Raw genomic sequence first — 25,780 nt, 5'->3', positions numbered from 1 at the left:
TCCCAACCACTGCACCACCAGGGAAGCCTGAAGCCATATCTTTATAAGTAATTACAGAGAAATTACAAAGATGAAATTATAAAGGAAATTAGAAAATATTTTGAATGAAATTGATAATGAAAACACTTATTAAAACTTGTGGAATATAACTAAAACAGTGCTTAGAGGGAGATTTATTTATTTATTTATTTATTATTTTTTTTGCTGTATGTGGGCCTCTCACTGCTGTGGCCTCTCCCGTTGTGGAGCACAGGCTCCGGACGCACAGGCCCAGCGGCCATGGCTCACGGGCCCAGCCACTCTGCGGCATGCGGGATCCTCCTGGACCAGGGCACGAACCCGTGTCCCCTGCATCGGCAGGCGGACTCTCAACCACTGCGCCACCAGGGAAGCCCGAGATTTATATTTTTAAATTCCTATATTAGACAAGAAGAAGGTTTAACAATAATGATCTGATGTTCCAGCTTAATAAACTTGAAAAAGAGCAAATTAAACCAAAAGTAAATAGAAGGAAATAATAGATATGAGAAGAAATCAATGAAAAAAAGAGCAGACAGAAAAAATTAAAGCCAAAAGCTGGTTCTTTGAAAAAATTAATAAAATAAATAATCTATTAGATGGATTAATCAAGAAAAAAGAAAACAGATTACTTGAATCAGGAACAAAAGAGGGGTTACTACTACAGTGTCTACTGACATTAAAAGACTATAATGGGGGCTTCCCTGGTGGTGCAGTGGTTGAGAGTCCGCCTGCCGATGCAGGGGAAGGCGGGTTCATGCCCCGGTCTGGGAAGATCCCACATGCTGCGGAGCAGCTGGGCCCGTGAGCCATGGCCGCTGAGCCTGCGCGTCCGGAGCCTGTGCTCCACAATGGGAGAGGCCATAACAGTGAGAGGCCCGTGTACTGCAAAAAAAAAAAAAAAAAGAGTAACATGGCAGAATAAGGACCCCTGAAAGTTCTGCCTCCATAAAAGAAAACTAGCAAAAATTGTCAGGATCAACTTTTTCAGAACTCTGTAAATTAGCAAAAAGCTTGTAACAATTCAGAAAAATGCTTATTCAAAGAAAGTGGTTGAATCTTGGTAAGAACAGCAAGCTTTGTGGGGTTTTAACTTGACCTTTTCCCATTACCCCCACCCTAGCTCCATGGTAGTCTTAAAAACTAATAGTCTGCAAATAACTCCAAGCCCTCGGAAATCACTGGGAAACTTATTGGTTTTAGGCACTTAAGGAAATCCTTATCTCGTCATTAGCTGATCACGAAGCTAACCAAGCAGAGAGGTTAGAGAAACACATGATGAAGAATACACAGTTTAAGGAATTAATTCAGAAAAGTCACTAAACAAATAACAACAACAAACAGCCACAACAACAAACCCTGGGAAGGGGGGAATCTGGTGTCCACAGTGCCACATTGTATTATTTTAAATGTCCATATCCAGCTTTGAACAAAAAATTGATGACAATTGGTGATACACAGAAAGAAACAAGAAAACATGGCTCATATAAGAAAAAAAAATCAACAGAAACTGTCCCTGAGTAGGCACAGATGTTGGACTTTCTAGACAAATACCTTACAACAGTTATTTTAAATATGTTCCAAGAACATTAGGAAATCATGTCTAAAGAAATAAAGGAAAGCATGAGAATGGTGTCTCTTTAAATAGAGTATCAGTAAGGAAATAGAAATTATTATTATGTTTTTAAAAGAACCAAATGGAAATTCTGGAGTTGAAAAGTACAATAACTGAAATGAAAAATTCACTAGAGGGGCTCAACAGCAGATTTGATCAGGCAGAAGACAGAATTCATGAATCAGGACATAGATCAATTGAGATGATTCAGTCTGTGAAACAGAAAAGAAAAAGAATAAAGAAAAATGAACAGAGGTTCAAACACCTGTGATATATCAACAAGCTCACCAACATACACATGATGGGAGTTCCTAAATGAGAGGAGAGGAAGGAGGGCAGGAAGAAAATTGGAAGAAATAACAAGGGAATAAAAAGAGTATATTAGAAAATATTTAACACAGAAGAAGGCAGTAATGGAGAAATTGAAGAGCAAAAAAGATATATAACATAAAAATAGGTAGTGAATGGCAGATGTAAATCCTACTTCTTAGTGATTTAATGTAAATGGATTAGATGCTCCAATTAAAAGGCAGAGACTGGCAGAATGCACAAAAAACATGATCTGACTACATGCTGTCCACAAGAACCACACTTCAGTTTCAAAGACACAAATCGGTTGAAAGTAAAAGGACAGAAAAAGAGACAACATGCAAATAGTAACCAATAAGAAGACAGACCACATTTGGGTCTCAATAAATTTAAAGGATTGAAATAATACAAAGTATATTCTCTAACCACAGTGGAATGTATTTAGGTAGGTCTTAGTAAATATCTACTGCACAGAATTTGATAAACATAAAGTATGCCCCTCTTAGTGTTCTTCACTGGCTAACCAGCCTTTTAAAACTTCTCTGCCTGGAAGGAGAGTTCTACAAGCCTTCTGGCATGAGTCAGGTCACCTCGCACACAAGAGCTAGGTCAGAGGGGATTTCATAGTGTTCACTTCCTGGAAACTGCTCCCCATGGGGGCGGGGCAGCATTTTATAGTAGCAAATGCTTTGCTTCTGGAATCAGATAGTCTGGATGCCAATAAGCACTACCTTAGGCAAGTTATTTAGTTTCTCTAAGTCTCAGTTTTCTCATTTGTACCATCAGATAACTATACCTCAAAGATTTAGTGGGAGAATTAAATGAGGTACTAAATAGATAAATACATAAATCTTAATTTCCTACCCTCCTCATTCTTCCGTCTTCCTTCTTCTCATGCAAATAACAACGCAATATGAAAGAGAAGCAATGGGGTAGAGTCTTGAAGGAATAGAATTACTATTACTGTATTACTATAGCAATTACTATTACTGTTACTATTACTACAGGAAAAGCGAGAATTAGGATATTAGATAAAGCAATCCCGAGCTAGTATCCCAGTCCTATTTTGTATAAAATACGTGACCCTCATCTGTAAAATGATATAATGACTTCTGTCTTGTAGTGCTTACAAGGCTTATAAGAGATTATAAGGATATCTATGACTTGTCTAGCACCCAGCAGGTGCCCCATAAATGGTAGCGATCACTATTAGCATTGACCTTGTCCTCCTTTTTGCTGCCCACCCTATCCCCAAAGCAAATGCCAGCTTTACTCCTCCCCAAACACTGTCTTTCTCTTTGCTCCCCATCCCCTCTCTTGAACACGTCTCCCTTATTGTACACCCACTTTACCGGCACCCAGGCCAGAGCAGGGAGGGAAACAAAGCTAAAAATAAACGAAAGGAAATAAACCTAAATAAACAATTGTGAGAAAAATGTTTCAAAATTATATTTGTGTGTGCGTGTGCACGGGCAAGTGTGTATGTATGTGTGTGAGAGGAAAACTTTGTTAAACTGGGATGAATCCGAACTCCGGTAAAGTAGAAATGGAAAATAAAATAAAATAAAATAAAATAAAAAAGCATGTTATATCGGCGGCATGGAAAGAAATCACCAAGTTTAAGCCTGAGCGTGTGGGTGTGTGACCATGGGCTCCAGCCTGCAGAGACTGTAAGCCGATACGCCAGCGCCCAGGACCAGGGAAGAGAAAGGAAGGATTAAAAAAATAATAATAAAAAGGCAGTCAGTCGTTTACTGTTCCTGCAGTTATTTTTTTAAGACCCTGTCCTGATAAGACAGCTTGCTCGCGGGGGCGGGGCGGACAACTCCTGTCCGGATGAGTTCTCCGAAGGAAGGTACCTGCTGCAGGGGCTTCTGTGCAGTAGTCCCCTCGCTCCCGGGATCCGGGGTTCACCACGCGAGGCGTCAGTTTTCTCATCCGCAGGGTGGCCGCAAGAACCCCCTGGTGGTCGAGAGGCTCTTCTGAAACCCCGAGCCCAGCGCCCCGCACCCAACCCCCGGAAAGCACCGGGGTACGAACGTCGCAACTCGCACGTCACAACCCCGGGGGCCCCGCGCGGCCCGCCCCACCCACCACGCTCCCCGCCTGCCCCACGTGACTTCCCGAAAGGCCCGGGGACCGCCCCTCCCGCCGCTCAGTTTCGTTTCCTTGGCGGCCTCCGGGCGGTAGTGCAGCAGACGCGGCAGCGGTTCCAGCGCGTCCCGTCGGGTTCCCCCAGGAGCGCCATGGCGGAGCTGTGCCCCCTGGCCGAGGAGCTGTCGTGCTCCATCTGCCTGGAGCCCTTCAAGGGGCCGGTCACCACGCCCTGCGGCCACAACTTCTGCGGGTCGTGCCTGGACCAGACGTGGGCCGTCCAGGGCCCGCCGTACCTATGCCCGCAGTGCCGCACCGGCTTCCAGACGCGGCCACAGCTGCACAAGAACACGGTGTTGTGTGCGGTGGTGGAGCAGTTCCTGCAGGCCGAGCAGGCCCGTCCCGAGATCCCCGACGACTGGACGCCGCCCACCCGGGCCGCCGCCCCCAACGCGGCCGGCCAGGTGTCTTGCGACCACTGCCTGCAGGCGGCCGCCGTCAAGACGTGCCTGGTGTGCATGGCCTCCTTCTGCCAGGAGCACCTGCGACCGCATCTCGACAGCCCCGCCTTCCGGGACCACCCGCTGCAGCCGCCCATCCGTGACCTGATGCGCCGCAAGTGCCCGCAGCACAACCGGCTGCGGGACTTCTTCTGCCCTGAGCACGGCGAGTGCATCTGCCACATCTGCGTGGTGGAGCACAAGACCTGCTCGCCTGCGCCCCTGAGTCAGGCCAGCACTGACCTGGAGGTAGGGGTTGGCGGACAAGGGCCCAGAGGGGCAGCCTGGGCCTGCTGGGTTGTGCAGAGGGCACCAGTGTGGGCATCTTGGCCTACCTGGATCACCTGGGTGCGGGGGATGGGCCTTGCTGGGCCTGAGATCAGGGCAGGGGCATCCCCAGGGTCCAGGTAGCAAGGGGCTGGGAGAACATACAGCCCTTCTGGATCATTCCTGGTCCACCTTCTCTGCCCCCACCTCTCTCACCCATTAAACCGAGGGACGTTGCTTGCCTTAAGCCTAGCACTTGTCTGACATGTTTAGTACAGGGTTTTGAACATCAGATATGAGCGCTAGAGGTTACCTCTGTTCTCTCAATAAATCCTGGTAGCACCCAGGAGGTGGGTATAATTAGTTATTTACAGCTGAGGAAGTGGAGGTTCCGAGAAGTTATCCCAAGTGAGCACTGGGCCCCCAGCTGGTCTGACTCCACATTTGCCATTTCTCCCTATGGACCAGCCTCAAAGCCAAGTCCGCAGAGTTCAGAGCATAGGACATTCCTGAGGTCATGTGAGAAAAAGCCTTTGGTGAGCCATGGACTTCCAGTGACCAGGGAGGACAGTTACGGGTGGGAGGGTGGGCAGAGTGCCAGGAATCCCTGGATAGGATGCACAGCCAAACTCCTGCACCGTAGCGCCCTATATAGTTCCTGTGCCACTTTAAAGCACAGGACTGGTCCTCATCAGTAAAGTGAGGAGGTGGGACTGGGTGGATTCATTCCTAAGGGGCCTTCTGGGACTGTGATGATTTCAGTGGTTTGGGGATCATAATTTCCCCCTGTGGACTCGAGGCAGAGGCTGAAAAGGTGCAGTCGAACTACCTTTTGTTGTATCAGTCTGAGCTCCAGAGTGAAGCCTGATTTCCTTTCACTCTCGCAGTGCTCTCAGGGAGAACAAGGGCTGTCCTTGTGTCATCAAAGGAGACATGAGGCCTGTGGGAGGCTTGCAGTAGCGCCAGGGCCAGGGTGAAGGCTTTGCTCCCGTCCGGGCACGGCTCCTCCCTGGCCTGGTCTGCTTCTCCAGTCTGAGCTGGGTTTCTGTGTACTTCCTCCCTGAGTCCCAGAAGTCAGACCTCAGGCAGTGCCTGACCGTTGACTTTGGAGGTACCACCATCTCAGGCCCAGCCTACCTGGGTCTCTACCTGGTGCAGGAAAGAGCCTGCCTGGTCTGCGGAGGCTGCAGCCCTGCTGTGCCCCGCATCCGCTGTGGTTCAGGGCAAGTCACTGAGTTCTCGGAACCTCATCTTCATCCATAAAATGGGATTCATAGCATTCCCTCCCCACCTCCAAGGGTGACCAGGAGGCTCCAGAGGGATGAACTGTGTGGGAAGTGCCTCAAGGCAGGCCCCAGGGTCAGGCTGGTTGACGCGGGCTCTGACGGGAGCTGGATGTTGAGATCTGGGTTTGAATTCTGGCTCTGCTTCCTAGCTAGGAACTCCAAAAAAGGGCACAATAATAGTACCTATCTCAGAAGGTTTTTGGGAGGATTAAATGAGGTGTTCCATAAATGGCGTTTGACAGTTCGCTAATGCTCCATGGAAGTGTCACTATCATTTCTGTTACTCAGAAATTCCCTGAGGAGCGTTTGCTGCATGGAGGGTGTTAGGCTGCCCAGATCTTCTTTGCCTCAGGATGCCTGGTTCTGAGGACTAGAGCAGCCTGGCTCCTATCGAAAGACCCTTCTAGAAGTTCTTATCCAGGAGGCTGAAGGCAAGTAGAAGCAGAAGGACCCATTTCCGCCTGGTCTGGAGCCCCAGCTCCCTCTCAGCCTCCAGGGCCCGGAGCTGGAGTCTGCGCCCAGATTACTTGTATGCCGTACACACCTGGCTTTTTAATCCTTTTAGCAAGGCTTTCCTGCCATCTCTCCCCTACCCCTCGTTGTCCTGGCTTGCTGAGTCCTTTAACCTGTCTCCTTTTCCAGCCCTGCTGCTGGTCGGTAGTGGTGGCACAGCCAGCCCAGCTTGGCTCGGTCACTGGTGTGGGGCGGACTCAGGACTCTGGTGCCTCCTACGTGGAGGACCCAAGTCCCCAGTCTGTGAAGGGATCCTCAGAACTTAGAAAAGTTCTCTACCCTTGATTAGGGGATTGTCGCTGCTGTCAAAGTCCTTGGGTGGCTTTCCTTTCGTCATCTATAGCCCTGTGGGCCCCTCTCGACTATCAGGGGACTGTTCTATGCATTTGATTAATGGTGGGTAAAATCTTTCAAAATATAGGGTTCAGGGGTGTACTACTAAGAGTGAGTCTTGGAGGTGAAACATTTGGCAGCCCCCAGGTATTCTGAGGTCTCTTCCAGCCCTGAGACCTGTGAGGCCAGATCTGCCTGGGCCTGGCCTTCTGCCTTTGGCCCACAGTTCATCTTGGCCACTGTTAGAGACCAGGTCAAAGGGCATTGTCACAGAGGTCACATCTGAAACACTATCAATGACTTGGGCTTTTGGGGTTGAGTTAGTGTGGCCTTGGTCTCTGCTTCTAGCCTTTACATGTGACTCTCTCTGGGTTGTTCAAATCCAGAGTCAAGGTCACTGGTGGAGTTGGAGAGGCAGGGAAGAGGAAGGGAGGGCCAGAGTATTGTTGAGCCAGCTAGTTAGGGGACGTACCTTTTTTTCTAGAGTTTGCCTGTGCGCTCAGTTTGGACACAAGTCTGTAATTTTAACACCAGGATCTTGTAACAGTAGTTAATAGCGATGTGACCTAGGGCAAAGCCACTTAATTACTGTGCTTCAGTGACCTCATCTGTAAAGGGGGGATAACCCTCTACCTCCTAGTGTTGTCTTTAGCTTTACATAGTTAATATATGGAAAGCACTAGAACAATGCCTGGCTTGGAGTAAGTACATGATAAACACTAGCTGCCATTATGGTAGTGGTGGTGGTGATTTTCTTACCCATTTCTATGCCCCAACATTTCACCTGAGTAGGGTGAAATTGGATATTGATTATGAAAATTTATGGCAATACTAAGAGGCCTTGGGTGATATTAGCTTCCACCGTGCATAATTTACCTTTGTATCTGAAGGCTAGGGGCCTAGCCATTCTGAATCACCTTAGTTCAGTTTCAGGGACTGAACTGTCGATGGCTGGTTTACTGCTGGTTCGTCCCTATTCCTAGGGTTTAGCCCTTGGAGGTCCCTGCCTGTGGGGCTTATCAAGTGAGCCTTAGACTCTGATTTTTGTCCACCTGCCTCTCCGAGGCTGACAGAGGCCCTCCCAGCTGTCTTCCGGAACTGGCAGATGGTTCTGGGAGAACAACCCCCGATGCCAGGCTTATCTCTCCGGGTTTCCTTCTTCTGGATCTTAATTACATAATGCTTCCCTGCTTTCTTAGCTCCCCATTGGTTTTTAGTAGATCCCCCTCCCCCAATATTTTGTCTGCTTTTCTGGTTGTTTGCAGTGGGAGGCTTGGTTTGAACAACCCCATCTGCCACTTTCTGAAGCAGCTGCCCCAGCTCGTTCTGTCTGTGTGAGCTTGACCACCTTACTGTCCTCTTTGCCTCAGTTTCATCATCTATAAAATGGGTGCTAGTGAAGAAGCTCGTAATAATCCAAGCTGACATTTACTAAGGCCATTTGTCCTAAGATCCAGGCACTATGCTGAGGACTTACACTGCTTCAGTTAATTCTCCTACTAGCCCCGCGGGGTGGGAACAGTTGCGTTGATATCTATTTCATGGCCAGAGAAACAAGTGAGAGACAGTTGGAGAGCTGGGTATTGAGTCTGGTCTGTCTGGCTCCAAATCCTATCCCTGTAACTTCTTTACTATCCAGTTCCCCTGAAAGGATGAAAGGGGGCAGTAAATATGAGAATGCTTCAAAAAGCTACAAGCAGGGGCTTCCCTGGCGGTCCAGTGGTTAAGACTTCACCTTTCAGTACAGAGGGTGTGGGTTTGATCCCTGGTCAGGGAGCTAAGATCCCACATGCCTCGTGGCCAAAAAACCAAAACATAAAACAGAAGCAATATTGTAACAAATTCAATAAAGACTTTCAAAATGGTCCACATCAAAAAAAAAAAACTTAATAAAAAAAAAAGCTACAAGCAGGTGAGACTTGGGGTGGTGGAAACACCTGTGGGATAGACTTGAGGGCAGTCGCTGGTGTTGGGTGCTGGTGAGGGGCTGGATGGGGTGTTTTCTCACTCGGTTTGTTTTCTCTGCAGAACAAGTTGAGGCATAAACTGACTGTCACGTACAGTCAGATCAACGGGGCGTCGAAGGCACTGGAGGACGTGAGAGCCAGGCAGCAGGACGTGCGGGTGAGTGACAGGGCTCCCTGCCACCAGCCTGGCCCTAGAGCCTCCCTTCGCCTCTGGGGAGGACAAGGCTTGTGTCAGGTTCACTCACAGTGTCAGAATTCAACTTCAACCTTGCAGAACATGCAAGAAGCTATGTGCCCAGAGGGATCCTTCACAGACTCAAAGCCTACCTACAAGCCCAACCATTAAAAATTAGGGTTAAAATATAGTAATATAAAAAGTGGTTATGGGGCTTCCCTGGTGGCGCAGTGGTTGAGAGTCCGCCTGCCGATGCAGGGAACACGGGTTCGTGCCCCGGTCCGGGAGGATCCCACATGCCGTGGAGCGGCTGGGCCCGTGAGCCATGGCTGCTGGGCCTGTGCGTCCGGAGCCTGTGCTCCGCAAGGGGAGAGGCCACAACAGTGAGAGGCCCGCGTACCGCAAAAAAAAAAAAAAAGTGGTTATGATTTAACGGGGAGAAAAACAGGAAATAAAAGTTGCATCTATTTATTTTTAAAAAGTGTATTTGTTTCTAGGGTGACTGTAACAAGTTACTGCAGACTTGGCTTACAACAGAAGTGTGGTCTCCCACAGTTCTGGAGGCCAGAAGTCCAAATTCAAAGTGTCGACAGGGCCACACTCTTTCCGAAGGTTCTGGGGAAGAATCCTTCCTTGCCTCTTCCAGCCTCTCGTGGCTCAGGCATTCCTTGGCTTGTGGCTGCATCACTCCAATCTCTGCCCCTATCTTCACATGGCCTCCTCCGTCTTCTCCTTTTTTGTCTCTAAGAAGGACACTTGCTGTTGGATTTAGAGCTCACCTGGGTAATCCAGGATGATCTCATCTCAAGATTCCTACCCTAATTACATCTGCAAAGACTCATTTTCTAAGTAAGTTCTGAAACGTGGACATATCTTTTGGGGGGCTGCCTGTCAACCCATTACAGGAAGTATAGGAAAAAAGACTGGAAGGAAGTACAGTAAAGGAATAGGCGTGCAAGTGTTGGAGTGGTAGAATTAGGGATATTTTTTTCCCTCTAGTTGTTTTACAGTTTTTATAAGGTTACACTGCTTTTATATTGAAAGAAGATTGGATTTTTAAGCATCCTGGTCTGGAGGTGCAGCATTCAGTTTTATTGCCACAGCTGTGGCTTCATGAGATGAAATCTGGGTTAGAATACTAGCCTGTGTTGGCAGATGTCTGAGCCTTCGTTTTGAAGCAGTCACAACTTCTTTCCAGAGGTGAGTTATGAGGCTTAAATGAAAGGGTGCACGTGAAAATACCTGTATCAGTTGGGGGGCAGGCTAAACTGCTGTAACAGAGGTACCCCTCAAAATCAGAGGTTTAAATAAGATAGCCGTTTCTTCTGCTTCCTGTGAGTTCAGGTGAAGAACCCAGGCTAGTGGGACCTGAGCAACCCAGGCTACTGGGACGGCTGTGCTCCACGTGATCCGTCAGAGTTCAGGATCTTTCCTTTTTATTGCCCTTCCTCATCTCTTTGGTTGCAGCTGGGTCACCATTACATCTTTTCTCTAGCCTGTGAGAAGGGGGACAGGGAAGGAGAGTGTTGCCATGATCACTTTTGCTCCTGTTGCGAGCAGCTTAGTCACATGACCAAGCCCAGCTGCAGGGGGTGCTGGGAAATGTAGTCTGTGGCTGGGCAGCCACGTGCCGGTCTAAACTCCAGGGGTGTTCTCTTACTGACGGGAGCAGAAGGAGGATGAATACTCAGCGACATTGGTAGTCACATTGGAGGTGGCAGGGTAAAGTGTTGGTTAAAGAAATAATTGAATTCCCGGGACTTCCCTGGTGGTCCAGTGGTTAAGACTCCGTGCTTCCACTGCAGGGGGCACGGGTTCAATCCCCAGTCGGGGAACTAAGATCCCATATGCCGCGCAGTGTGGCCAAAAAAGAAAGAAAAAGAAATAATTGAATTCCAGTCTTCCTGTCCCTCTGATGTGTGTCTCTGTTTGTCACGTTTGATTCTGAGCCATTGAGGTTTCCCAACGTGTAAAGTGAAACTGCAGCTTCTAGAGCAGTGCTGTCTACTAGAAACATAAAGTGAGCCTTATACTGTATATAACTCTAATTTGAATAACACATGAAATTAATTTTAATAATATATTTTATTTAACTCAGTATATCCAAAATATTATTTTAATCAGTATAAAGTATTAATGAGGTATTTCAAATTCCTTTTATTTTACACTTATAGCACATCTTAACTTGGACTAGCCATAGTTCAAATGCTCTGTAGCCACATGTAGCAAGTAGCTATGGTATTGGATAGTGCAGTTCTAGAGGAAATTTTCTAGAGCAGCTTCATACCCTTTAAAAAAATTACTCATGAACTGCTTTCCAGCTTAAGAAGTAAAATATCGCCATGGAAGATGAAGCCCCTGCTTTGCTTCTCCCTTTTTATATTCCCCTTCCTCTCTTCCAGAAGTAACCACTATCCTGAATTAATCCATTCCCATGTGTTTCTTTATACTTTTGATATGTATGTATGTATTCCTTTGGCAATAAATACTACCATTCTGTTTGTTTCTAACCTTTATGTAAGGAGCATCATACTGTACGTCTTCTTCTACAAGTTGTTTTTCCCTTATTACTGTTTAATATTCCATCCTGTGAATAATTTTCCGTCTTCTATTGATAGACATTCAGGTTGTTTCCAGGGTTTTGCTAATTCAAACAGTGCCGCTTAGAGCATTCTTGTGTATCTCTTGGGCAGGTTCTGAGATTTTTTTCTTTCTTTATTTACTCGGTTGCATGGGGTCTTAGTGGCGGCAGGTGGGCTCCTTAGTTGCGGCTCCAGGACTCCTTAACTGTGGCTCGCCAGCTCCTTAGTTGCGGCACGTGGGCTCCTTACTTGCGGTTCACGGGCTCCTTAGTGGTGGCGTGAGAACTCTGAGTTCCAGCATGCATGTGGGATCTAGTTCCCTGACCAGGGATTGAACGCAGGCCCCCTGCATTGGGAGCACGGAGTCTTATCCACTGCGCCACTAGGGAAGTCCCCAGATTTTCTCTAGAGTATATTCCTAGACTGAGTTGTTGGGTCAAAGGGTATGAGCACCTTCCAATACACCAGATCTTGCTCTCCAAAGTGGTTGCGTCTGTTTGTATTCCCATGAAGGATAGGTAAGAGTTCCTGGCGCTCCATGTCTCAGGCTTAGCTTTTTTTGCCAGTCTGATGGATGCCCTCTTGTTTTGGCTTCTCAGGAGGCTGCACACATGAAGGTGGACCAGCTTAGACAAGAATACATGGAAATGAAGGCTCTCATTGATGCCTCAGAGGCCAACTCCACGCGAAAGATAAAGGAAGAGGAGAAGAGGGTCAGCAGCAAGTTCGACAACATTTATCAGATTCTCCTCAAGAAGAAGAGTGAGATCCAGACCCTGAAGGAGGAGATTGAACTTGCCCTGAGCAAGGGGGACGAGTATGAGTTCCTGGAGGTGGGTCCATGTGCGGACGTTGAACACGCTTTCTGTCTAGCGTCATGATGTTGACTGTGGTGCACGGGGGCCCTCGAGGAGCTGAGGCTGTAAGAGGTCATGGGAAGCATCCCTGAGACACCTGCTGTGTTAGTTTTCTACATTTCGTGACAACTTACCACACACTGAGTGGCTTAGAAGAACATCTATCTGTTATCTCACGCTTTCTGTGGCTCAGGGCATGGCTGAGGTCTCACCAGGCTACATTCCTTCTGGAGCTCAAGGTTGTCTTCCAAGCTCACCTTCTTGTTGGCAGAATTCAGTCCCCTGTGGTGCAGGACTGGGGTCCCCATGTCCTTGCTGGCTGTCAGCAGGGGCCACCCGCAGTTCCTAGAGGCTGCTGGGATTTCCTCGCTGTGTGGCCCTCTTTCGGGTTGGCAGCCGGCTTCTTCAGAACCAGCAGAGAACTTCTCCCTCCAGGAAAGCCCAGTTCCTTTTTTAAGGACTTTTACCAGATTCAGTGAGGCCCACCTGGGAGACTCATCTTTTTGATTAACTCAAAACCAACAGATTTGGGATCTTAATGACATCTCAGTATTCCTTCAGTTTTTCCATGTCATGTAACCTAACCATGGAGTAATATCCTTTCATACTCAAGTGTCATGCTCATACTCGGGAGGAGAGGATGTATAGGATGTGTTCCCGGGGCAGGCGGGAGTCTTGGGGGCCATCTTAGCATGCTGCCTACTGCATAGGCCTCCACCGCTTCCCTCCATCCCGCCCCTGCACGGCCCCTGGAAGTGTCTGTCTGAAGCACAGGCACCACTCCCCGCCCTTTCTGATTTCACATTCCCGCAGGGCCTTGGTGACCAGCCTGCCTTTGCCAGCCACCCCCTGCCCACGCCCCGTCCTCTGACCACAGCTGAGCACTCCTCCGATGCACCGGGCATCGGGAGGGGATGCCGTGGCCGGCCTCTGCCTCGCACACCCCGTCCTTTGTCCAGGGCAACCCCAGTTCCCCCATCTTCCTCAGATCCCGTTATTCTCCCATTGCTGGTGATCCGGAGCATGTCACCCGCCTCTGCTCTTGCCCTCGACAACGTTGTTTTAGATGTGCTTGTTTTCATGTCTATTTAAAAGGCTGTCGGGGGCGGTCCAGTGGTTAAGACTCCGTGCTCCCAGTGCAGGGGGTGTGGGTTCAATCCCTGGTCAGGGAACTAAGATCCCACATGCCGCACAGCGTGGCCAAGAAAAAACACAGCCTGTCAGCTCTTTTCGGGCGGGGCCCTTCATCCTCCTAGCATGTCCAGTGCACAGCAGAGTGTCTGGCATGTGGCAGATGTTCTGGGGAGGCTCGTTGCTTTGGTGACGTGCTGCTTTGACACGTCAAAGGCCCAGATTCCATGTTCAGGTCCTGAGGAGGGACAGGAGTGCCTGGCAATCTTCTCTTCTCTGTTCAGGATCTTCTAGCCACACCTAGGCTGGATGGCATGAAGTTTCATCTCACGTGCTCATTCCTGTTTGTTGACCTAGCTGCCTTGAGCTCTTACAGAAGGATTCTGAGTCCACATCTGGTCCTCTTGATACTGTAGGACATGATTTGGTCTCCAAGTTTGGGACCTTCTGTAAGATCCTTCTTTTTCGTTGGATATGTGGCTGAATCCTGCAGCCTTCTGGTCATTCCTGTCTATTTTCAGGACATGTGTTCAGAGCTGGTCCTTGCGGGATGGAGATGGTGATGAGTCTCCTGTACTTTTTCAGCCACAGCTGGAGGGGTGGAAAGAGCATTATCCGTGGGGGTCAGGAGATCTGGGTCCCAGCTTTGTCCCTGCCACTAATTGGCAGAGGCCCTGGCAAGACACTTGTCATTTTTTTTGTTTGTTTTTTTTGCGGTACCCGGGCCCGTCACTGTTGGGGCCCCTCCCGTTGCGGAGCACAGGCTCCGGACGCGCAGGCTCAGTGGCCATGGCCCACGGGCCCAGCCGCTCCGTGGCACGTGGGATCCTCCTAGACCGGGGCACGAACCCATGTCCCCCGCATCGGCAGGCGGACTCCCAACCACTGCGCCACCAGGGAAGCCCGACACTTGTCATTTTTGACTTCGGTTTTCCCATTTGTAAGGTGAGCGACCTCTGAGGGTCCTTCCAGCTCCAGATCGCTGTGTCTTGAAGTGGCACTTTAACCCCCAGTGACCTCTGGCTCTAATTTGAGAGGCTGATTAGACTTAGTGCCCATGGGCACAGGGAAGCTCCTTCTGGGGTTCATGAGGCCTGAGCCCAGGCCCTGGCTTCACCAGAGCTGCCTGAACTAACCCCCTGGCTTGTTGCAGAAAGCAGCAAAACTGCAAGGAATCACAACGAAGCCAGTCTACGTCCCCAAGGTGGAGCTGAATCACGAGCTGATAAAGAGTGTCTGTCAGGGCACCTCTGAGCTCAAAAATGAGCTGAAGCAATACTTCAGACAGACCCAGGACAAGAAGCCTGAGGAGCTCAACATCCCAGGTAACTATTAGCAACCTCCTATGCTTTCCACTGGGACCCCTGAAATGGGATGTGTCCCCTCAGTGTTTTGGGGTGGGAGAGAAATCTTGATCTGGAGAGCATTGGGGCTTGAGTTTCGGGGGTTACAAAACATCTGCCCTCCATCTGGGAGGTAGTGGGGAGTTTTTGCCTCATCCTGAGATTGTAGCCGTCCTTCCTAAAATATTTTTTGGGGCTGGATGTTACGAAGGGTCTTTCTAGATAGGCTTTTTTTTTTTTGTCTGAGCCTGAGGTTGGCTCAGATGGGTTGAATGGATTCTGGGTTGTCAGTGTTATTTGGTAGGGAAGTGGCTAGTTTGGGGGTCAGAGAAACACGGAATTCCTCCTTGATACCCCCTACCCTTCCACTTACATCCAACCCATTGTCAGGTTTTGCCTCTTAAACATCTCCTGATTCAGTCAGCTGATTTCACTGCCAGCCACCATTCACCTGCTCTCCGTTGCAATCACCTGTGGCAGCTTCCTAACGAGTCTCTCTGCATCCACTCCTGTTGCAGCTGGAGAGGACTTTTCAGGATGCAAATCTGATTTCTTGGCACCTTCTCCCCTGCCTCCTGTTCAGAGACTTTCCATTGCTTTTAGATTGCAGACCAGACTCTTGACCCTGGCTGTCAACCCCTGCCTGGTCAGGCCCCGTCTGTCTCTTTAGCCCTGAAGTTACCCCCTCCTCCCATACATCGCTCTACACTCTACAATTCTTCAAATATGTTAAGCTTAAAAAAAAAAAAAAGTTAAGCTTCCTGCCACAGGGCCTTTGTACATGCTCCCCCACTGCCTAGAGGGCTCACACTCCACCATCTTCACCAGGTGACCCCTCTCACCCTTCAGAGATCAGTTGAAACCTTACATTTCTCAGCAAACCTCCCCCGTTGCCACTCCTGCTCCTCAGCCCAGGTTGCCGGGTCCTTATCATCCCTTGGGGCCCTTTGCGCACCTGTCATTTTACTCCTCCTTGCCATTTCCGTGTGTCTCCCCCACCAGACTGTGATCACTGAGGGCAGGGGCTGGGTCCGTTTTCATCCAACACTCTCCCCAGCGCCTGGCACAGAGGGGAAAGCCATTGATGAATTAGCCCTGCATATGTGTTTTCCTGCTGTGTCAGTGATCACTGGTCTGGGGACGGAGGGATGAGAGAAACCAGAGGGAAAGGAGCTACCACGACATGCCAGGCATCTTGATCTCACCACCACGAGAGAGGGGAGTCATCCCCGTCATACGTCGGAAGAAACCAAAGCTCAGAGACGGTTCAGAGGTCATGGAGCTGGGTGCTGGTGGAGGAAAGACTCCGCCCCGGCTGCATTTTAAGGCAGAGAAAAGAGGGAACACACCAGATTTGTCTTTCAGTTATCCTGTTTCTAGTGCTTATAAATGATGGGATGGGGAAGGTCAGCGGAAATCAACTTTGTAAGCCCTCTCCCCGCCTGCCGACGGCGGGGCTGGCTCCTAGGCTTGGTTTGGAAGAGCCGCCTAGACTACCCTCTTCTTCTTTGGCACAGGGGGCCCTGGAGGACATGACCTGCCGCACACGCCGAAACCCCCACGGCCTGTGAAGAAGATCCCAAGTAAGTAAAGTAACCCCACCTCTGTCCCTGGGGCAGCAGCGACTGTGGCAGGCGGTGCTCGGGCTGAGGCACTGGCAGGCGTCACGGCTCCTTTCAGTGGGGCACAGCCCATCCCAGGCTCCGCGGGGCCCGGGCGCACCTGGAGGCAAGTGCTGCCTGACCCCGCTGAGCGGAGGTGGCGGCAGGACTGGTGCAGGAGCCCCGCTGGGGCGCGGGGAGGACCGGCCATCAGCACTGGATATTCTGACTGCCTGGAACAGCAAGATGACCGAAGCTGGCTTGTCTTGAGAAATACTTATGATGCCTGAGTTCTGGCATTTGGGGTGACCCCCTGAGCAGAGGCTGAGCCTCACCATAGCCCAGTGCCATTCAGCCTCGGGTTGGGATGTGTTTCTGCCATCACAGAGCTCGCTCTTCAGCCTTTTTTCCGTGTTGCCCTCCTTTGGTCTTACCTCTCGGGCCCTTTTAGAAATGCTTTTCCTAATCACCCCCATCCATGAAATTTTAATACCACACATAGGATCTATCTGTTTATACACTGTGCTTTTATACCTAAAAAGAACACGTTTTTTCCATCCTTCTCTCCCCCTCACCTCCTAAGAATCAATTTTTGCTCCCCCTTGGGGGCGAAATCACCCTTGTTGAGGTGGGGCTGGGGTGAAGAATGGTCCTCAATTTCCTCATCTATCAAATTTGGACCATAATGGTGTCCACCTCATGGGATTATTGCGTGAGGTTCACATGGGACACTGATGGTGAAAGGTCTTTAAAGGGCAGGCCTATGTCACCGAACTGTGGGCCAAAAGGTTAGTGAGGACGGAGGAGGGCTGCCCCCCACTGGGTGGCTGGGGTGAGAGAACTCCGGGCTGGTTTTTGTTCTTGTTTGCTTGGTGTCAGCGTTTAGTGGTTGTCTTTGGCAGACAAACGTGTGGTACCAGTTCCTGAGTGGAATGGGGTCGGGGACGGGGATGCCTGGGGCAGGTGAGGAGGGAGCCGTCAGCGCAGCCTGAAAACGTGGAAGGGCACCTTGTGTGAAGAGGGAGGCACTGTAAACCTGTGGCCTTCTCAAGGCACAGCCCCTGGAAGCCTCCTTCCCGCTGCCCCACCTCATAAGCCCCGCTCTTCACGCGAGTGAGCTGTGGGGGGGCTGAGGCGGGGAAACAGGCAAGGAAAGGGCAGGCTCATCACTGGATGAGGCTCCTAAGAATTGTGATGACTGGGGAGGGGGCCCTTTGCCTGAGGCCAAGGTCATAGCCCGGGGTCCTGCCAAGATGCTGGTCCAGTGGCAGTGGGCAGGAGAGGAGCAGTGGGGGAGATGGGGAGAGTGGGAACGACTCCTGAGAAGTACGGCTCTGAAGCGGGAGGAATGGGGAGCCAGTGGGGCATGTGGGACCACGGAGGGTCTGGTGGGGAGAGGGAAGGGCTGGTCTGGAATGTACCGGATCCTGCAGGCAGGCAGGAACGAGATCCAGAACCCGCCTTGTCATTTCAGTGGTGGGGAAGGTGGCAGAAAGGGAACCTGAAATGTAGCCTGCTCAGACTTGAGCCCTCATCGCAATCCCAGGGGCTTGTAACAGACAGACTTCTGAGCCCCACCCCCAGACTCTCAGTTTCAGCTGGTCTGGGTGGGTCTGAGAGTGTGCATCCCTACAGCTTCCCCGGTGATGCTGATGCTACTGGTTTGGGGACCACGCTTTGAGGATGGGGGTTTTAGCTAAACTCAGTTCCCACAGGCACACACTCGTGATAAAGACTAAAGACTAAAGACTATCGTGATACTTGGCAAGCACAGTTTTTTGGCTGGCTCCCTATGTGGGTCTTTTTTTGTGTTTGTTTTTGCATTTTTTCTTTTGTGGAGATATAATTTAATACTACGGTAAAATGCCCAGATCTTAAAAGTAGAGTTAGATTAATTTTGACAAATGCATACATCTGTGTTACCATTACCCAAATCAGGATAAAGATTTCCACTATTCCAGGAAATTCGTTCATACCCCCTCCCTACCAAAACCGTGATTCAGGTTTCTATCACCGTAGATTAATATGCCTGTTGACCCCTTATATTTTTCAAGTTGAGACATCCTAGCTTTATTTGTATGGGTCACATTAGTGCATTGATTGTTATTATGGTGTTTTGAAAGTGTCATTGTGTTTAAAATATGTTAATTCTGAAATTTTTCTTTTTCAGAAGAAGAAAAGAAACCCAAGAAACCTCGTAAGTTACGCATTTCTGCATCTTTTTGTTTCTTGAGTGCCTGAGTGTAGAACTAAATGCCAGCAGGGAAAGCTGAGCCATGGGTTTGGGGGTCTGGGCTCTGTGACCGTGTCCCGTGCTGGCAGCCGGGCCTGGGCTTGGAGGTGGCAAGTGTAAACGCGTAAGACCAGTAGGATGAGTGTCGCCCTGTCTGGACTCGTTTGTGTCACCTGGCTGTCCAGGTGCGTGTTTGTGGAAGCAGCTCTTGAGAATCAGCGTGGGAGGGAGTATAGGCCATCAGGTCACTCTATCATGTCCCCAACTCATGCGTCTCCTCCCTCAGCCCCAGTCACGGTCGCAGCCAGCAAGCTTCCCACCTTCGGAGCCCCAGAACGTTTAGTGGATCTCAAACAAGCTGGCCAGGAGGGTGAGTTCTGGTGGGCCAGGGGCAGTGGGCTGCCCACTCGGAGTTTGTTCTGAAAACGTCTCTCTGTTCTTCATCCAGCTGAGGCCAAAGTCCCCGCCCGCCTGCCGATCCTGGTGTCTCTCCAGGCCAAGGTGCTGGAGAACTTCCTAGCCAAGTCCAGGCCTGAGCTCCTGGAGTGTGAGTAGCTGCTGGCTTGCTCACCCTTGCCTGTCTAGCTTGGTCAGCCTCCCCTGGACCCGCCGCCCTCTGCTCTATCACTCCATACTTGCTCCCCTCTGGATCCAGCCCGGAAGCGGTGGGAGTTCCTTCCTCCAGGCCAGCCTAGGGGCCACCCGCCCGTAGCTTCACCCACAGAGCACCCTCCACTTGTGCTCACTTCCACGCAGTGGCCATAACCTCTCTCTGCAAAGCGCGCTCTGGCCCTCTTTTCCCCACAGCCACGGCAGGCTCGGTGGGGAGCAGTGGATGCCTGGTTCTCGGGCCGGCGCCAGAGAACCTCCCCCCACCGCCCCCGATTTGTGGAGCCCCCTGTGCTCTGTGATACAGCCGTGTAAGCAGAGGAAGTGAGTTCTAGGGACTTAGGCTCTTAGAGGACATTTTCCCAGGCCATTCATTTTGCCCTGGGGGAAAACCAGTGCAAAGTATCCTTCCCTGAGCCCCCGAGCCAGGGAGTGGCAGATAACCCCAGTCCCGAATTCCCAAGCTAGGGATTTGTCCTCCTCTGCCTGCTATCTCCCACTGGTCCAGGGTTCCCTGTGAGCGGAGGGGCAGAGGTGGGTGTGTCTTGGGGAGCAGGTGGAGGGTGGGGACAGCACTCATCTCTGCTCTGTCTTCGGACTTGCCAGACCTGGCTGGAAGTGTGGCAGGAGGGGCGGGGAGGCCATGCTCGTGTCCCAGCCAAGGAGCACGTTCAGGTCATGGGTGTGCTTACAGACCGTGATCGGTTCCTCGTCGCAACCGATTAAAGTCTAGACCGCTTAGCTCTCTACTTGTGGCTCCATGTGTCCCTCTCCTCCTGCTGTGGCCTCTGCGCTCCCAGCTGCCCAGCCTTCCCTGGTCCCAGCACCTGTCCACCGTCCTCGTGACTCCACGTTTGCCTTCACTGTCCCCTCTGCCGAGCACAGCCCCTCTCCCTCCTCTGCTGTCCTCTGTTTAGTTCTCCTCCTCTTCCTGTCGCTCGTCTCCAATTCCAGCCCACCTGTGGAGTGTTCCCCTGTGCTCTCCCCACCCTTTAGCCGTTGCCCCGTGGCTGTGTCCCTCCAGCAGTGTGCCCGCCCTTTAGCAGCGTGCAGGGCCCATAGTGTTGTCATCACTGACGGGCTTGCCTTGCCTGTGGGAGTGTGAACTCCATGAGGCCAGGCACCATGTCTGGTTCATGGCTATACATCCTGCATAGGATCTGGCATAAGCCAGGGGCTCAATAAATGGTTTTAGATGGAGGAATAGACAGAGAGATGGGTGACTAATAGATGCACAGATGGCTGGATTGATGGATAGAGAGATGGACAAATGTCTGCCTGGCTAGACAGAATGGATGGATGGATGGGTGGATGGGTGAAACAAACGAATAAATATGACCAGTTAGGGAAAGGATTGAAAGTGAGGGCACTTTGGGCTCTTTGTAATTGACTCCTTGATGCTCCCTTAGATACTATTAAAGTCATCCTGGACTACAACACTGCCCACAACAAGGTGGCTCTGTCTGAGAACTACACCGTAGCTTCTGTGGCTGACACACCCCAGAACTACCGACCACATCCCCAGAGGTTCACATACTGCTCTCAGGTGTTGGGCCTGCACTGCTACAAGAAAGGGATCCACTACTGGGAGGTGGAGCTGCTGAAGAACAACTTCTGTGGGGTGGGCATCTGCTATGGCAGCATGGAACGGCAGGGCCCCGAGAGCCGGCTTGGCCGCAACAGTGCCTCTTGGTGCGTGGAGTGGTTCAATACCAAGATCTCTGCCTGGCACAACAACGTGGAGAAAACCCTGCCCTCCACAAAGGCCTCGCGAGTGGGCGTGCTTCTCAACTGCGACCATGGCTTTGTCATCTTCTTCGCCGTGGCTGACAAGGTCCACTCGTTGTACAAGTACAAGGTGGACTTCGCTGAAGCTCTGTACCCGGCCTTCTGGCTGTTCTCCACAGGTGCCACGCTCTCCGTCTGCTCCTCCAAGTAGGCGGGCTGTGGACGCTTGGCCTGACTGCCTGTGCGGTGCCCAGGACTCTAGTGAAAATGCTGTAGGTGGAGCTCTGGGGGAGGTTCCTGAGAGTCCCCAAGGGCTGAAAGGATGGGAGGGGAGCTGGTGAGGGTGGGAGGATAGGGAGATGGGATAAGGGGACGGGTTTGGCCAGGGAAAGGGATGGGGCGATTGCGTTATGGGTGAGGAAGCCTTTCTGCCTCCTGGTGCCCATCAGGCAGGATGACCCCCTCCCCTTGTTCTGGTAGATCTCCAGGCTGCCGGGTGGCCGGGTGGGGCTTTGGGGAGTGAAGTCATTAGTGCCCCTCTGCTCTTGGACATAATCTGTAGCCACTGTGGGTTCTTCCTTAAGCCTCTGGTGTCTGCCTCTCTGCTGTCTGGAGTAGCCTTCAAATCTTGGAGTTTCGATGATTCTCTACAGAGCTACTTAACTCTGTAGATTTTTAAAAAAATTCCAAAGTCACTGAATTTCATTATTACTCATCCTCCACTACCTACATGTGGGAGTTGGGGTGAATGCTCAGACTTCTGGTTATTTTCTGTGCTTGAGGGAAGCTGCGCACAACAGGTCTCCACCCAGACCAGAGTTTCCCAAAGAAGTACGTCCTTTTCCTCCACTGTTTCCCTTTCTGTCTTGGACCTCACCACCCCATCCATGGTTTTAAAATGTTTAGTCCAACCGGAACCTTTTCAGTCTAAGGTTTCAAACCATAATCTGAATCAGCCTGTTTTGGATTTGTGATTCAGGGTCAAGGTGACCCAGGTCCCATGTGGCTAGAAACCCCTCCCACTCTCATGTATTATGAAAGGCATCTCGGCAGAGACGCCTTGGTTGCAACTACGGAGCTTTCTTCCCCTAGCCCAGGCTTTGGGGCGAGGCTCTTCACCAGGCAAGAGGGACCCTGACTGTGTTCACAGTTGGTGGTTTTGTTCTGATTAGAGCATCTTTTGCCTCCTTACTGATCACTCTCCTCAGCGATAGCCTCTGTTCCCCAGGATTGTGAGATCCTGCGCTGGCTGGTGGAGATACCACCGTGGCCAGCACAGTTGAACGTTCAACTAAGCCCGCTGTCAGGCAGACAGGCCAGGTGTGGCTGCCTCAGGGACCGTACTAGGTCACCTGCTGGCCTGACTACCTATGGCCAGAAGGGCCTTCTGGCAGATCCATGGGAAACAGCAACATTCCTGTTCAACCCAGCACTGGTCCTTGTGTGAGTTAGAGGCCCGTCACCGGCCCTATAGCCCTTTCTACGTCCTTCCTCATTTGAGCCAATTCCAGATGTAGGAATTGACCGGGCAAAAGGTCAGGAAGACTTAAGGACCAGGGAGGGAAGAAGCTGCCAGGCTTAAGCACAAGGGCCTATTTCTTCCTGCAGTGTTTCTGTGCAGTGAAAATAACCCCAGTCCAGTCAGGGCGGGAGTGAATGGATTGCTGGGATTTCCCAAGCTCCTCATATCCTGACATTGTCAGGATGTAAGTCCTGATCCCTAAAGTGAGAGAAATGTAACCTCTTGTGGTGAAATGTGTCCTGCTCTGGGCTTTGCCGAGAGGAGAGCTGAGGTCAGGCTCCTTGTGGTATGAAAAGGACAATACCACTGGAGACACAGGGACCCCCGGCCTTTCCATATGGATGTTTGACAAGTGAGCGCTTCTGGAGCCTTGTGCTGGGTCCCCAGGGCACTCTAGTCAGGCCCAGAGCACTTGATATTTCTGACAGATGTGTTCATCTGTGTCACCTCCCAACAAGCACTTCCACTTCCTTGGGAGAGAAATCACCTTTGCAGGGAAGATCCCCCTGCAATAGCTGAAATGTGGTTTTTAAAAGTTTTCTTCCTTTGCTCCTGGGAAGAAAAGTTCTTTGTTGATTCTTCTCTGCTCTTGGAGATGGTCCAAAGCATCTTCATTGGCCTCCTGAAACAAAAGCCTTGTTTGAAGCCAGTTTATACTCGGGAAACAGCTGGGTTTAGAGGAGAATGCCGAAGATTGAACCATGGGTCCTGCTTGGGCTCTTCTGCAGAGATGAGGGCAGCCAAGAGGGCTGTTCGCTGATGATCCATCATCCAGCTCAGGAAAGGGAAGCATGAGCCCCTCTGTTGATGAGAGGCAAGCAGGTAACCCGAGGTGAGCCCTGTGTGGGTTCTTTGCGTGAACCGAGGGGCATCCCGAACCACTCTGTTTCCACTGGTGGGACTCTACGTCCCCTCCCTTGCCTTTCGGGGCCGGTGCCCGACACTAGAGTCCTAGAGTTGGGGGAAATTTTGTGTTCATCTGACTTCCCGTTTTGCAAAGTCAGTCAGATGGGGAGGTATTGGATGACTCCACTCACGGCTCTTGACATCCCATTATGGAGGAGGTGCCTCCTTAGATGCCCCTGGTACCCTGAGGGAAGGGTCAGAACTTCCCAGATACACAGATATAAAAACACTCTCCCAACCTAGGTATCAGGGGCTGTCTCAGTCACTCGGGTGTGATAAACAAAAGGTCAGGGTCAAGTTTTTGTTACTATTCAAGGGCTGGCTGATTGGTTCTCCTGTTATAATTGCTCTGAAATGGGTCTGCGATCTATAACTAACACTGATAACATTATTTCTTACCTTATCCTGCCCCACTGTATTGATTTTAATAATTAGGAGTATTTAAGCTTATATTCTTGAGCTTATATTTTTAAGAGTTGATTCTTTCAGAGATAATGAGGGCTGTAGACACAGATCTTCTGAAACCCACGAGAAATACTAGAGCCAAGGCTGGCTGACATGCCTTAGAAGCTTTGAATGCAATGAAGCTGTGTGTGGTATTGTTTCACACATGGCAGTGTGTGTAGAAAGTGTTACTTACCTTTCGTGCTGGAGTCCGCAAACTGAGGTGTCCAGGGGCCTCTGGCTGCCCCCGACCCAGATGCCTGGGGGCTGAGATGTCAGCAGAACTGTAGCCCATTTGAGGCTGTCATGGGTGCGGCAGCCCCTCTGGAAGCTTTCGATGCAGAAATCTCAGCCAGATAAGATGTCCTTCTGGGCTTTGCATCAGGATGGGGGTGGGGAGGAAGGGGAGGGGTATGAGTGAAAAGGTAAATAAACCACAATGGGGTAATCAGGGAAACAGTGATGGAAGTGGGAGGGTTCATTGTATTATGCCTTCTGTTGTTGCCTCTGTTTGAAAATTTCTATAATAAAAAGTTTAAAAAATGAAACAAAACCCAGCCAGCAGTGGGTCCTGTTCACGGCTCTTATCCTTGTTTGAAGAGAGGTCGGAGTTGTGGTTGGTGTGGACTTGAGGTGGTTGAATAATAATTTGACTGGCTGTTGTCTCTTGTTCCTGGTGGGGAGATACTAAATCCTTGGAATTTCCCCAGTAATAGGAGAGTCCTTATTATTCATGAGCCCCTTGGATCACACCTGAATTTATGCTAAGAAGTGAGATGACCCAGGATCGGGGCTGGTCGGCAGAGAGACCAGGCGTGAGATTAGAGGGTTGGTCTCCTTGAGCCAGCCTCACCCCCGGGAGGGGAGAGGGGCTGGAAATCGAGTTGAAATATGCGGTCAGTGCTTCAATCAGTCGTGCCTGATAAAAGCTGGGCACCCCGAAGATCTGAAACAGGAGGGAAGGGGGCAGGGCACAACCTTTGAAAGGAGGACACAGCCCTTGAGGACATGACACAAACTGATGAGAAGCAAATGAGTCCGAGCTGGAGGACAAGTCGACTTCCACTAGACCTTGAGCCTCAGTATACACTCTTCTTCTTTTTAAATGTATTTATTTTATTTATTTTTATTTTTGGCTGCGTTGGGTCTTTGCTGCTGTGCGCGGGCTTTCTCTAGTTGCGGCGAGCAGGGGCTACTACTCTTCGTTGCGGTGCGTGGGCTTCGCATTGCAGTGGCTTCTCTTGTTGTGTAGCGTGGGCTCTAGGTGCACGGGCTTCAGTAGTTGTGGCACGTGGGCTCAGTAGCTGTGGCTCGTGGGCTCTAGAGCTCAGGCTCAGTAGTTGCGGCGCACGGGCTTCGTTGCTGCGTGGCATGTGGGATCTTCCCAGACCAGGGCTCGAACCCGTGTCCCCTGCATTGGCAGGCGGATTCTTAACCACTGCACCACCAGGGAAGCCCCGTATACGCTTTTTGTAACACATCAGCAAGCTAAATGACACAGCCACAGGCGCCGTGACAGTTCCCAGGCCGACCATAAGGATCAAAAAGTGGGTGGTGGCCCAACTCCTGGAAATCCCCACCCCTTCCTGAAATAGCTGGACGACTCCTCCCACTCATTAGCCTATGAAATTACCCACCCCTATAAAAACTGAGAACCCCATACCCTGGGGCTGCTCTCAGCTTCTGAGATGGCCCACACTCTGTCTGTGGGGTGTGTTTCTCTCTAAATAAATCCACTTCTTACCTA

General features: G+C 50.6%; 1 protein-coding gene across 1 annotated transcript; it reads left to right on the top strand.

The window, feature by feature from the left end:
* Window positions 1–4,103: 4,103 nt before the first annotated feature.
* On the top strand, window positions 4,104–24,586 carry TRIM25 (tripartite motif containing 25). Its single transcript, XM_081218674.1, has 9 exons — window positions 4,104–4,785; window positions 8,964–9,059; window positions 12,259–12,492; window positions 14,801–14,972; window positions 16,508–16,573; window positions 18,762–18,788; window positions 19,111–19,194; window positions 19,273–19,371; window positions 20,843–24,586. The coding sequence occupies exons 1-9, from the start codon at window positions 4,189–4,191 to the stop codon at window positions 21,370–21,372; spliced, it is 1,905 nt and encodes a 634-aa protein (XP_081074800.1). The 5' UTR covers window positions 4,104–4,188; the 3' UTR covers window positions 21,373–24,586.
* Window positions 24,587–25,780: the final 1,194 nt, after the last annotated feature.

Source organism: Mesoplodon bidens, assembly GCF_964165515.1.
Source record: "Mesoplodon bidens genome assembly, chromosome: 19".
Classification (NCBI taxonomy): Eukaryota; Metazoa; Chordata; class Mammalia; order Artiodactyla; family Ziphiidae; genus Mesoplodon; species Mesoplodon bidens.
Note: the sequence above shows the minus strand (reverse complement) of the source record. Positions and strands in the feature narration are given on the sequence as shown.

Excerpts from the sequence above, each read along its gene's own strand:
- TRIM25 (XM_081218674.1), top strand. The coding sequence starts at position 4,189 with ATGGCGGAGCTGTGCCCCCTGGCCGAGGAGCTGTCGTGCTCCATCTGC. Across the intron at positions 4,786-8,963 it reads AGGCCAGCACTGACCTGGAG|AACAAGTTGAGGCATAAACT; the intron begins GTAGGGGTTGGC and ends TTTTCTCTGCAG. Across the intron at positions 14,973-16,507 it reads TGAGGAGCTCAACATCCCAG|GGGGCCCTGGAGGACATGAC; the intron begins GTAACTATTAGC and ends TCTTTGGCACAG.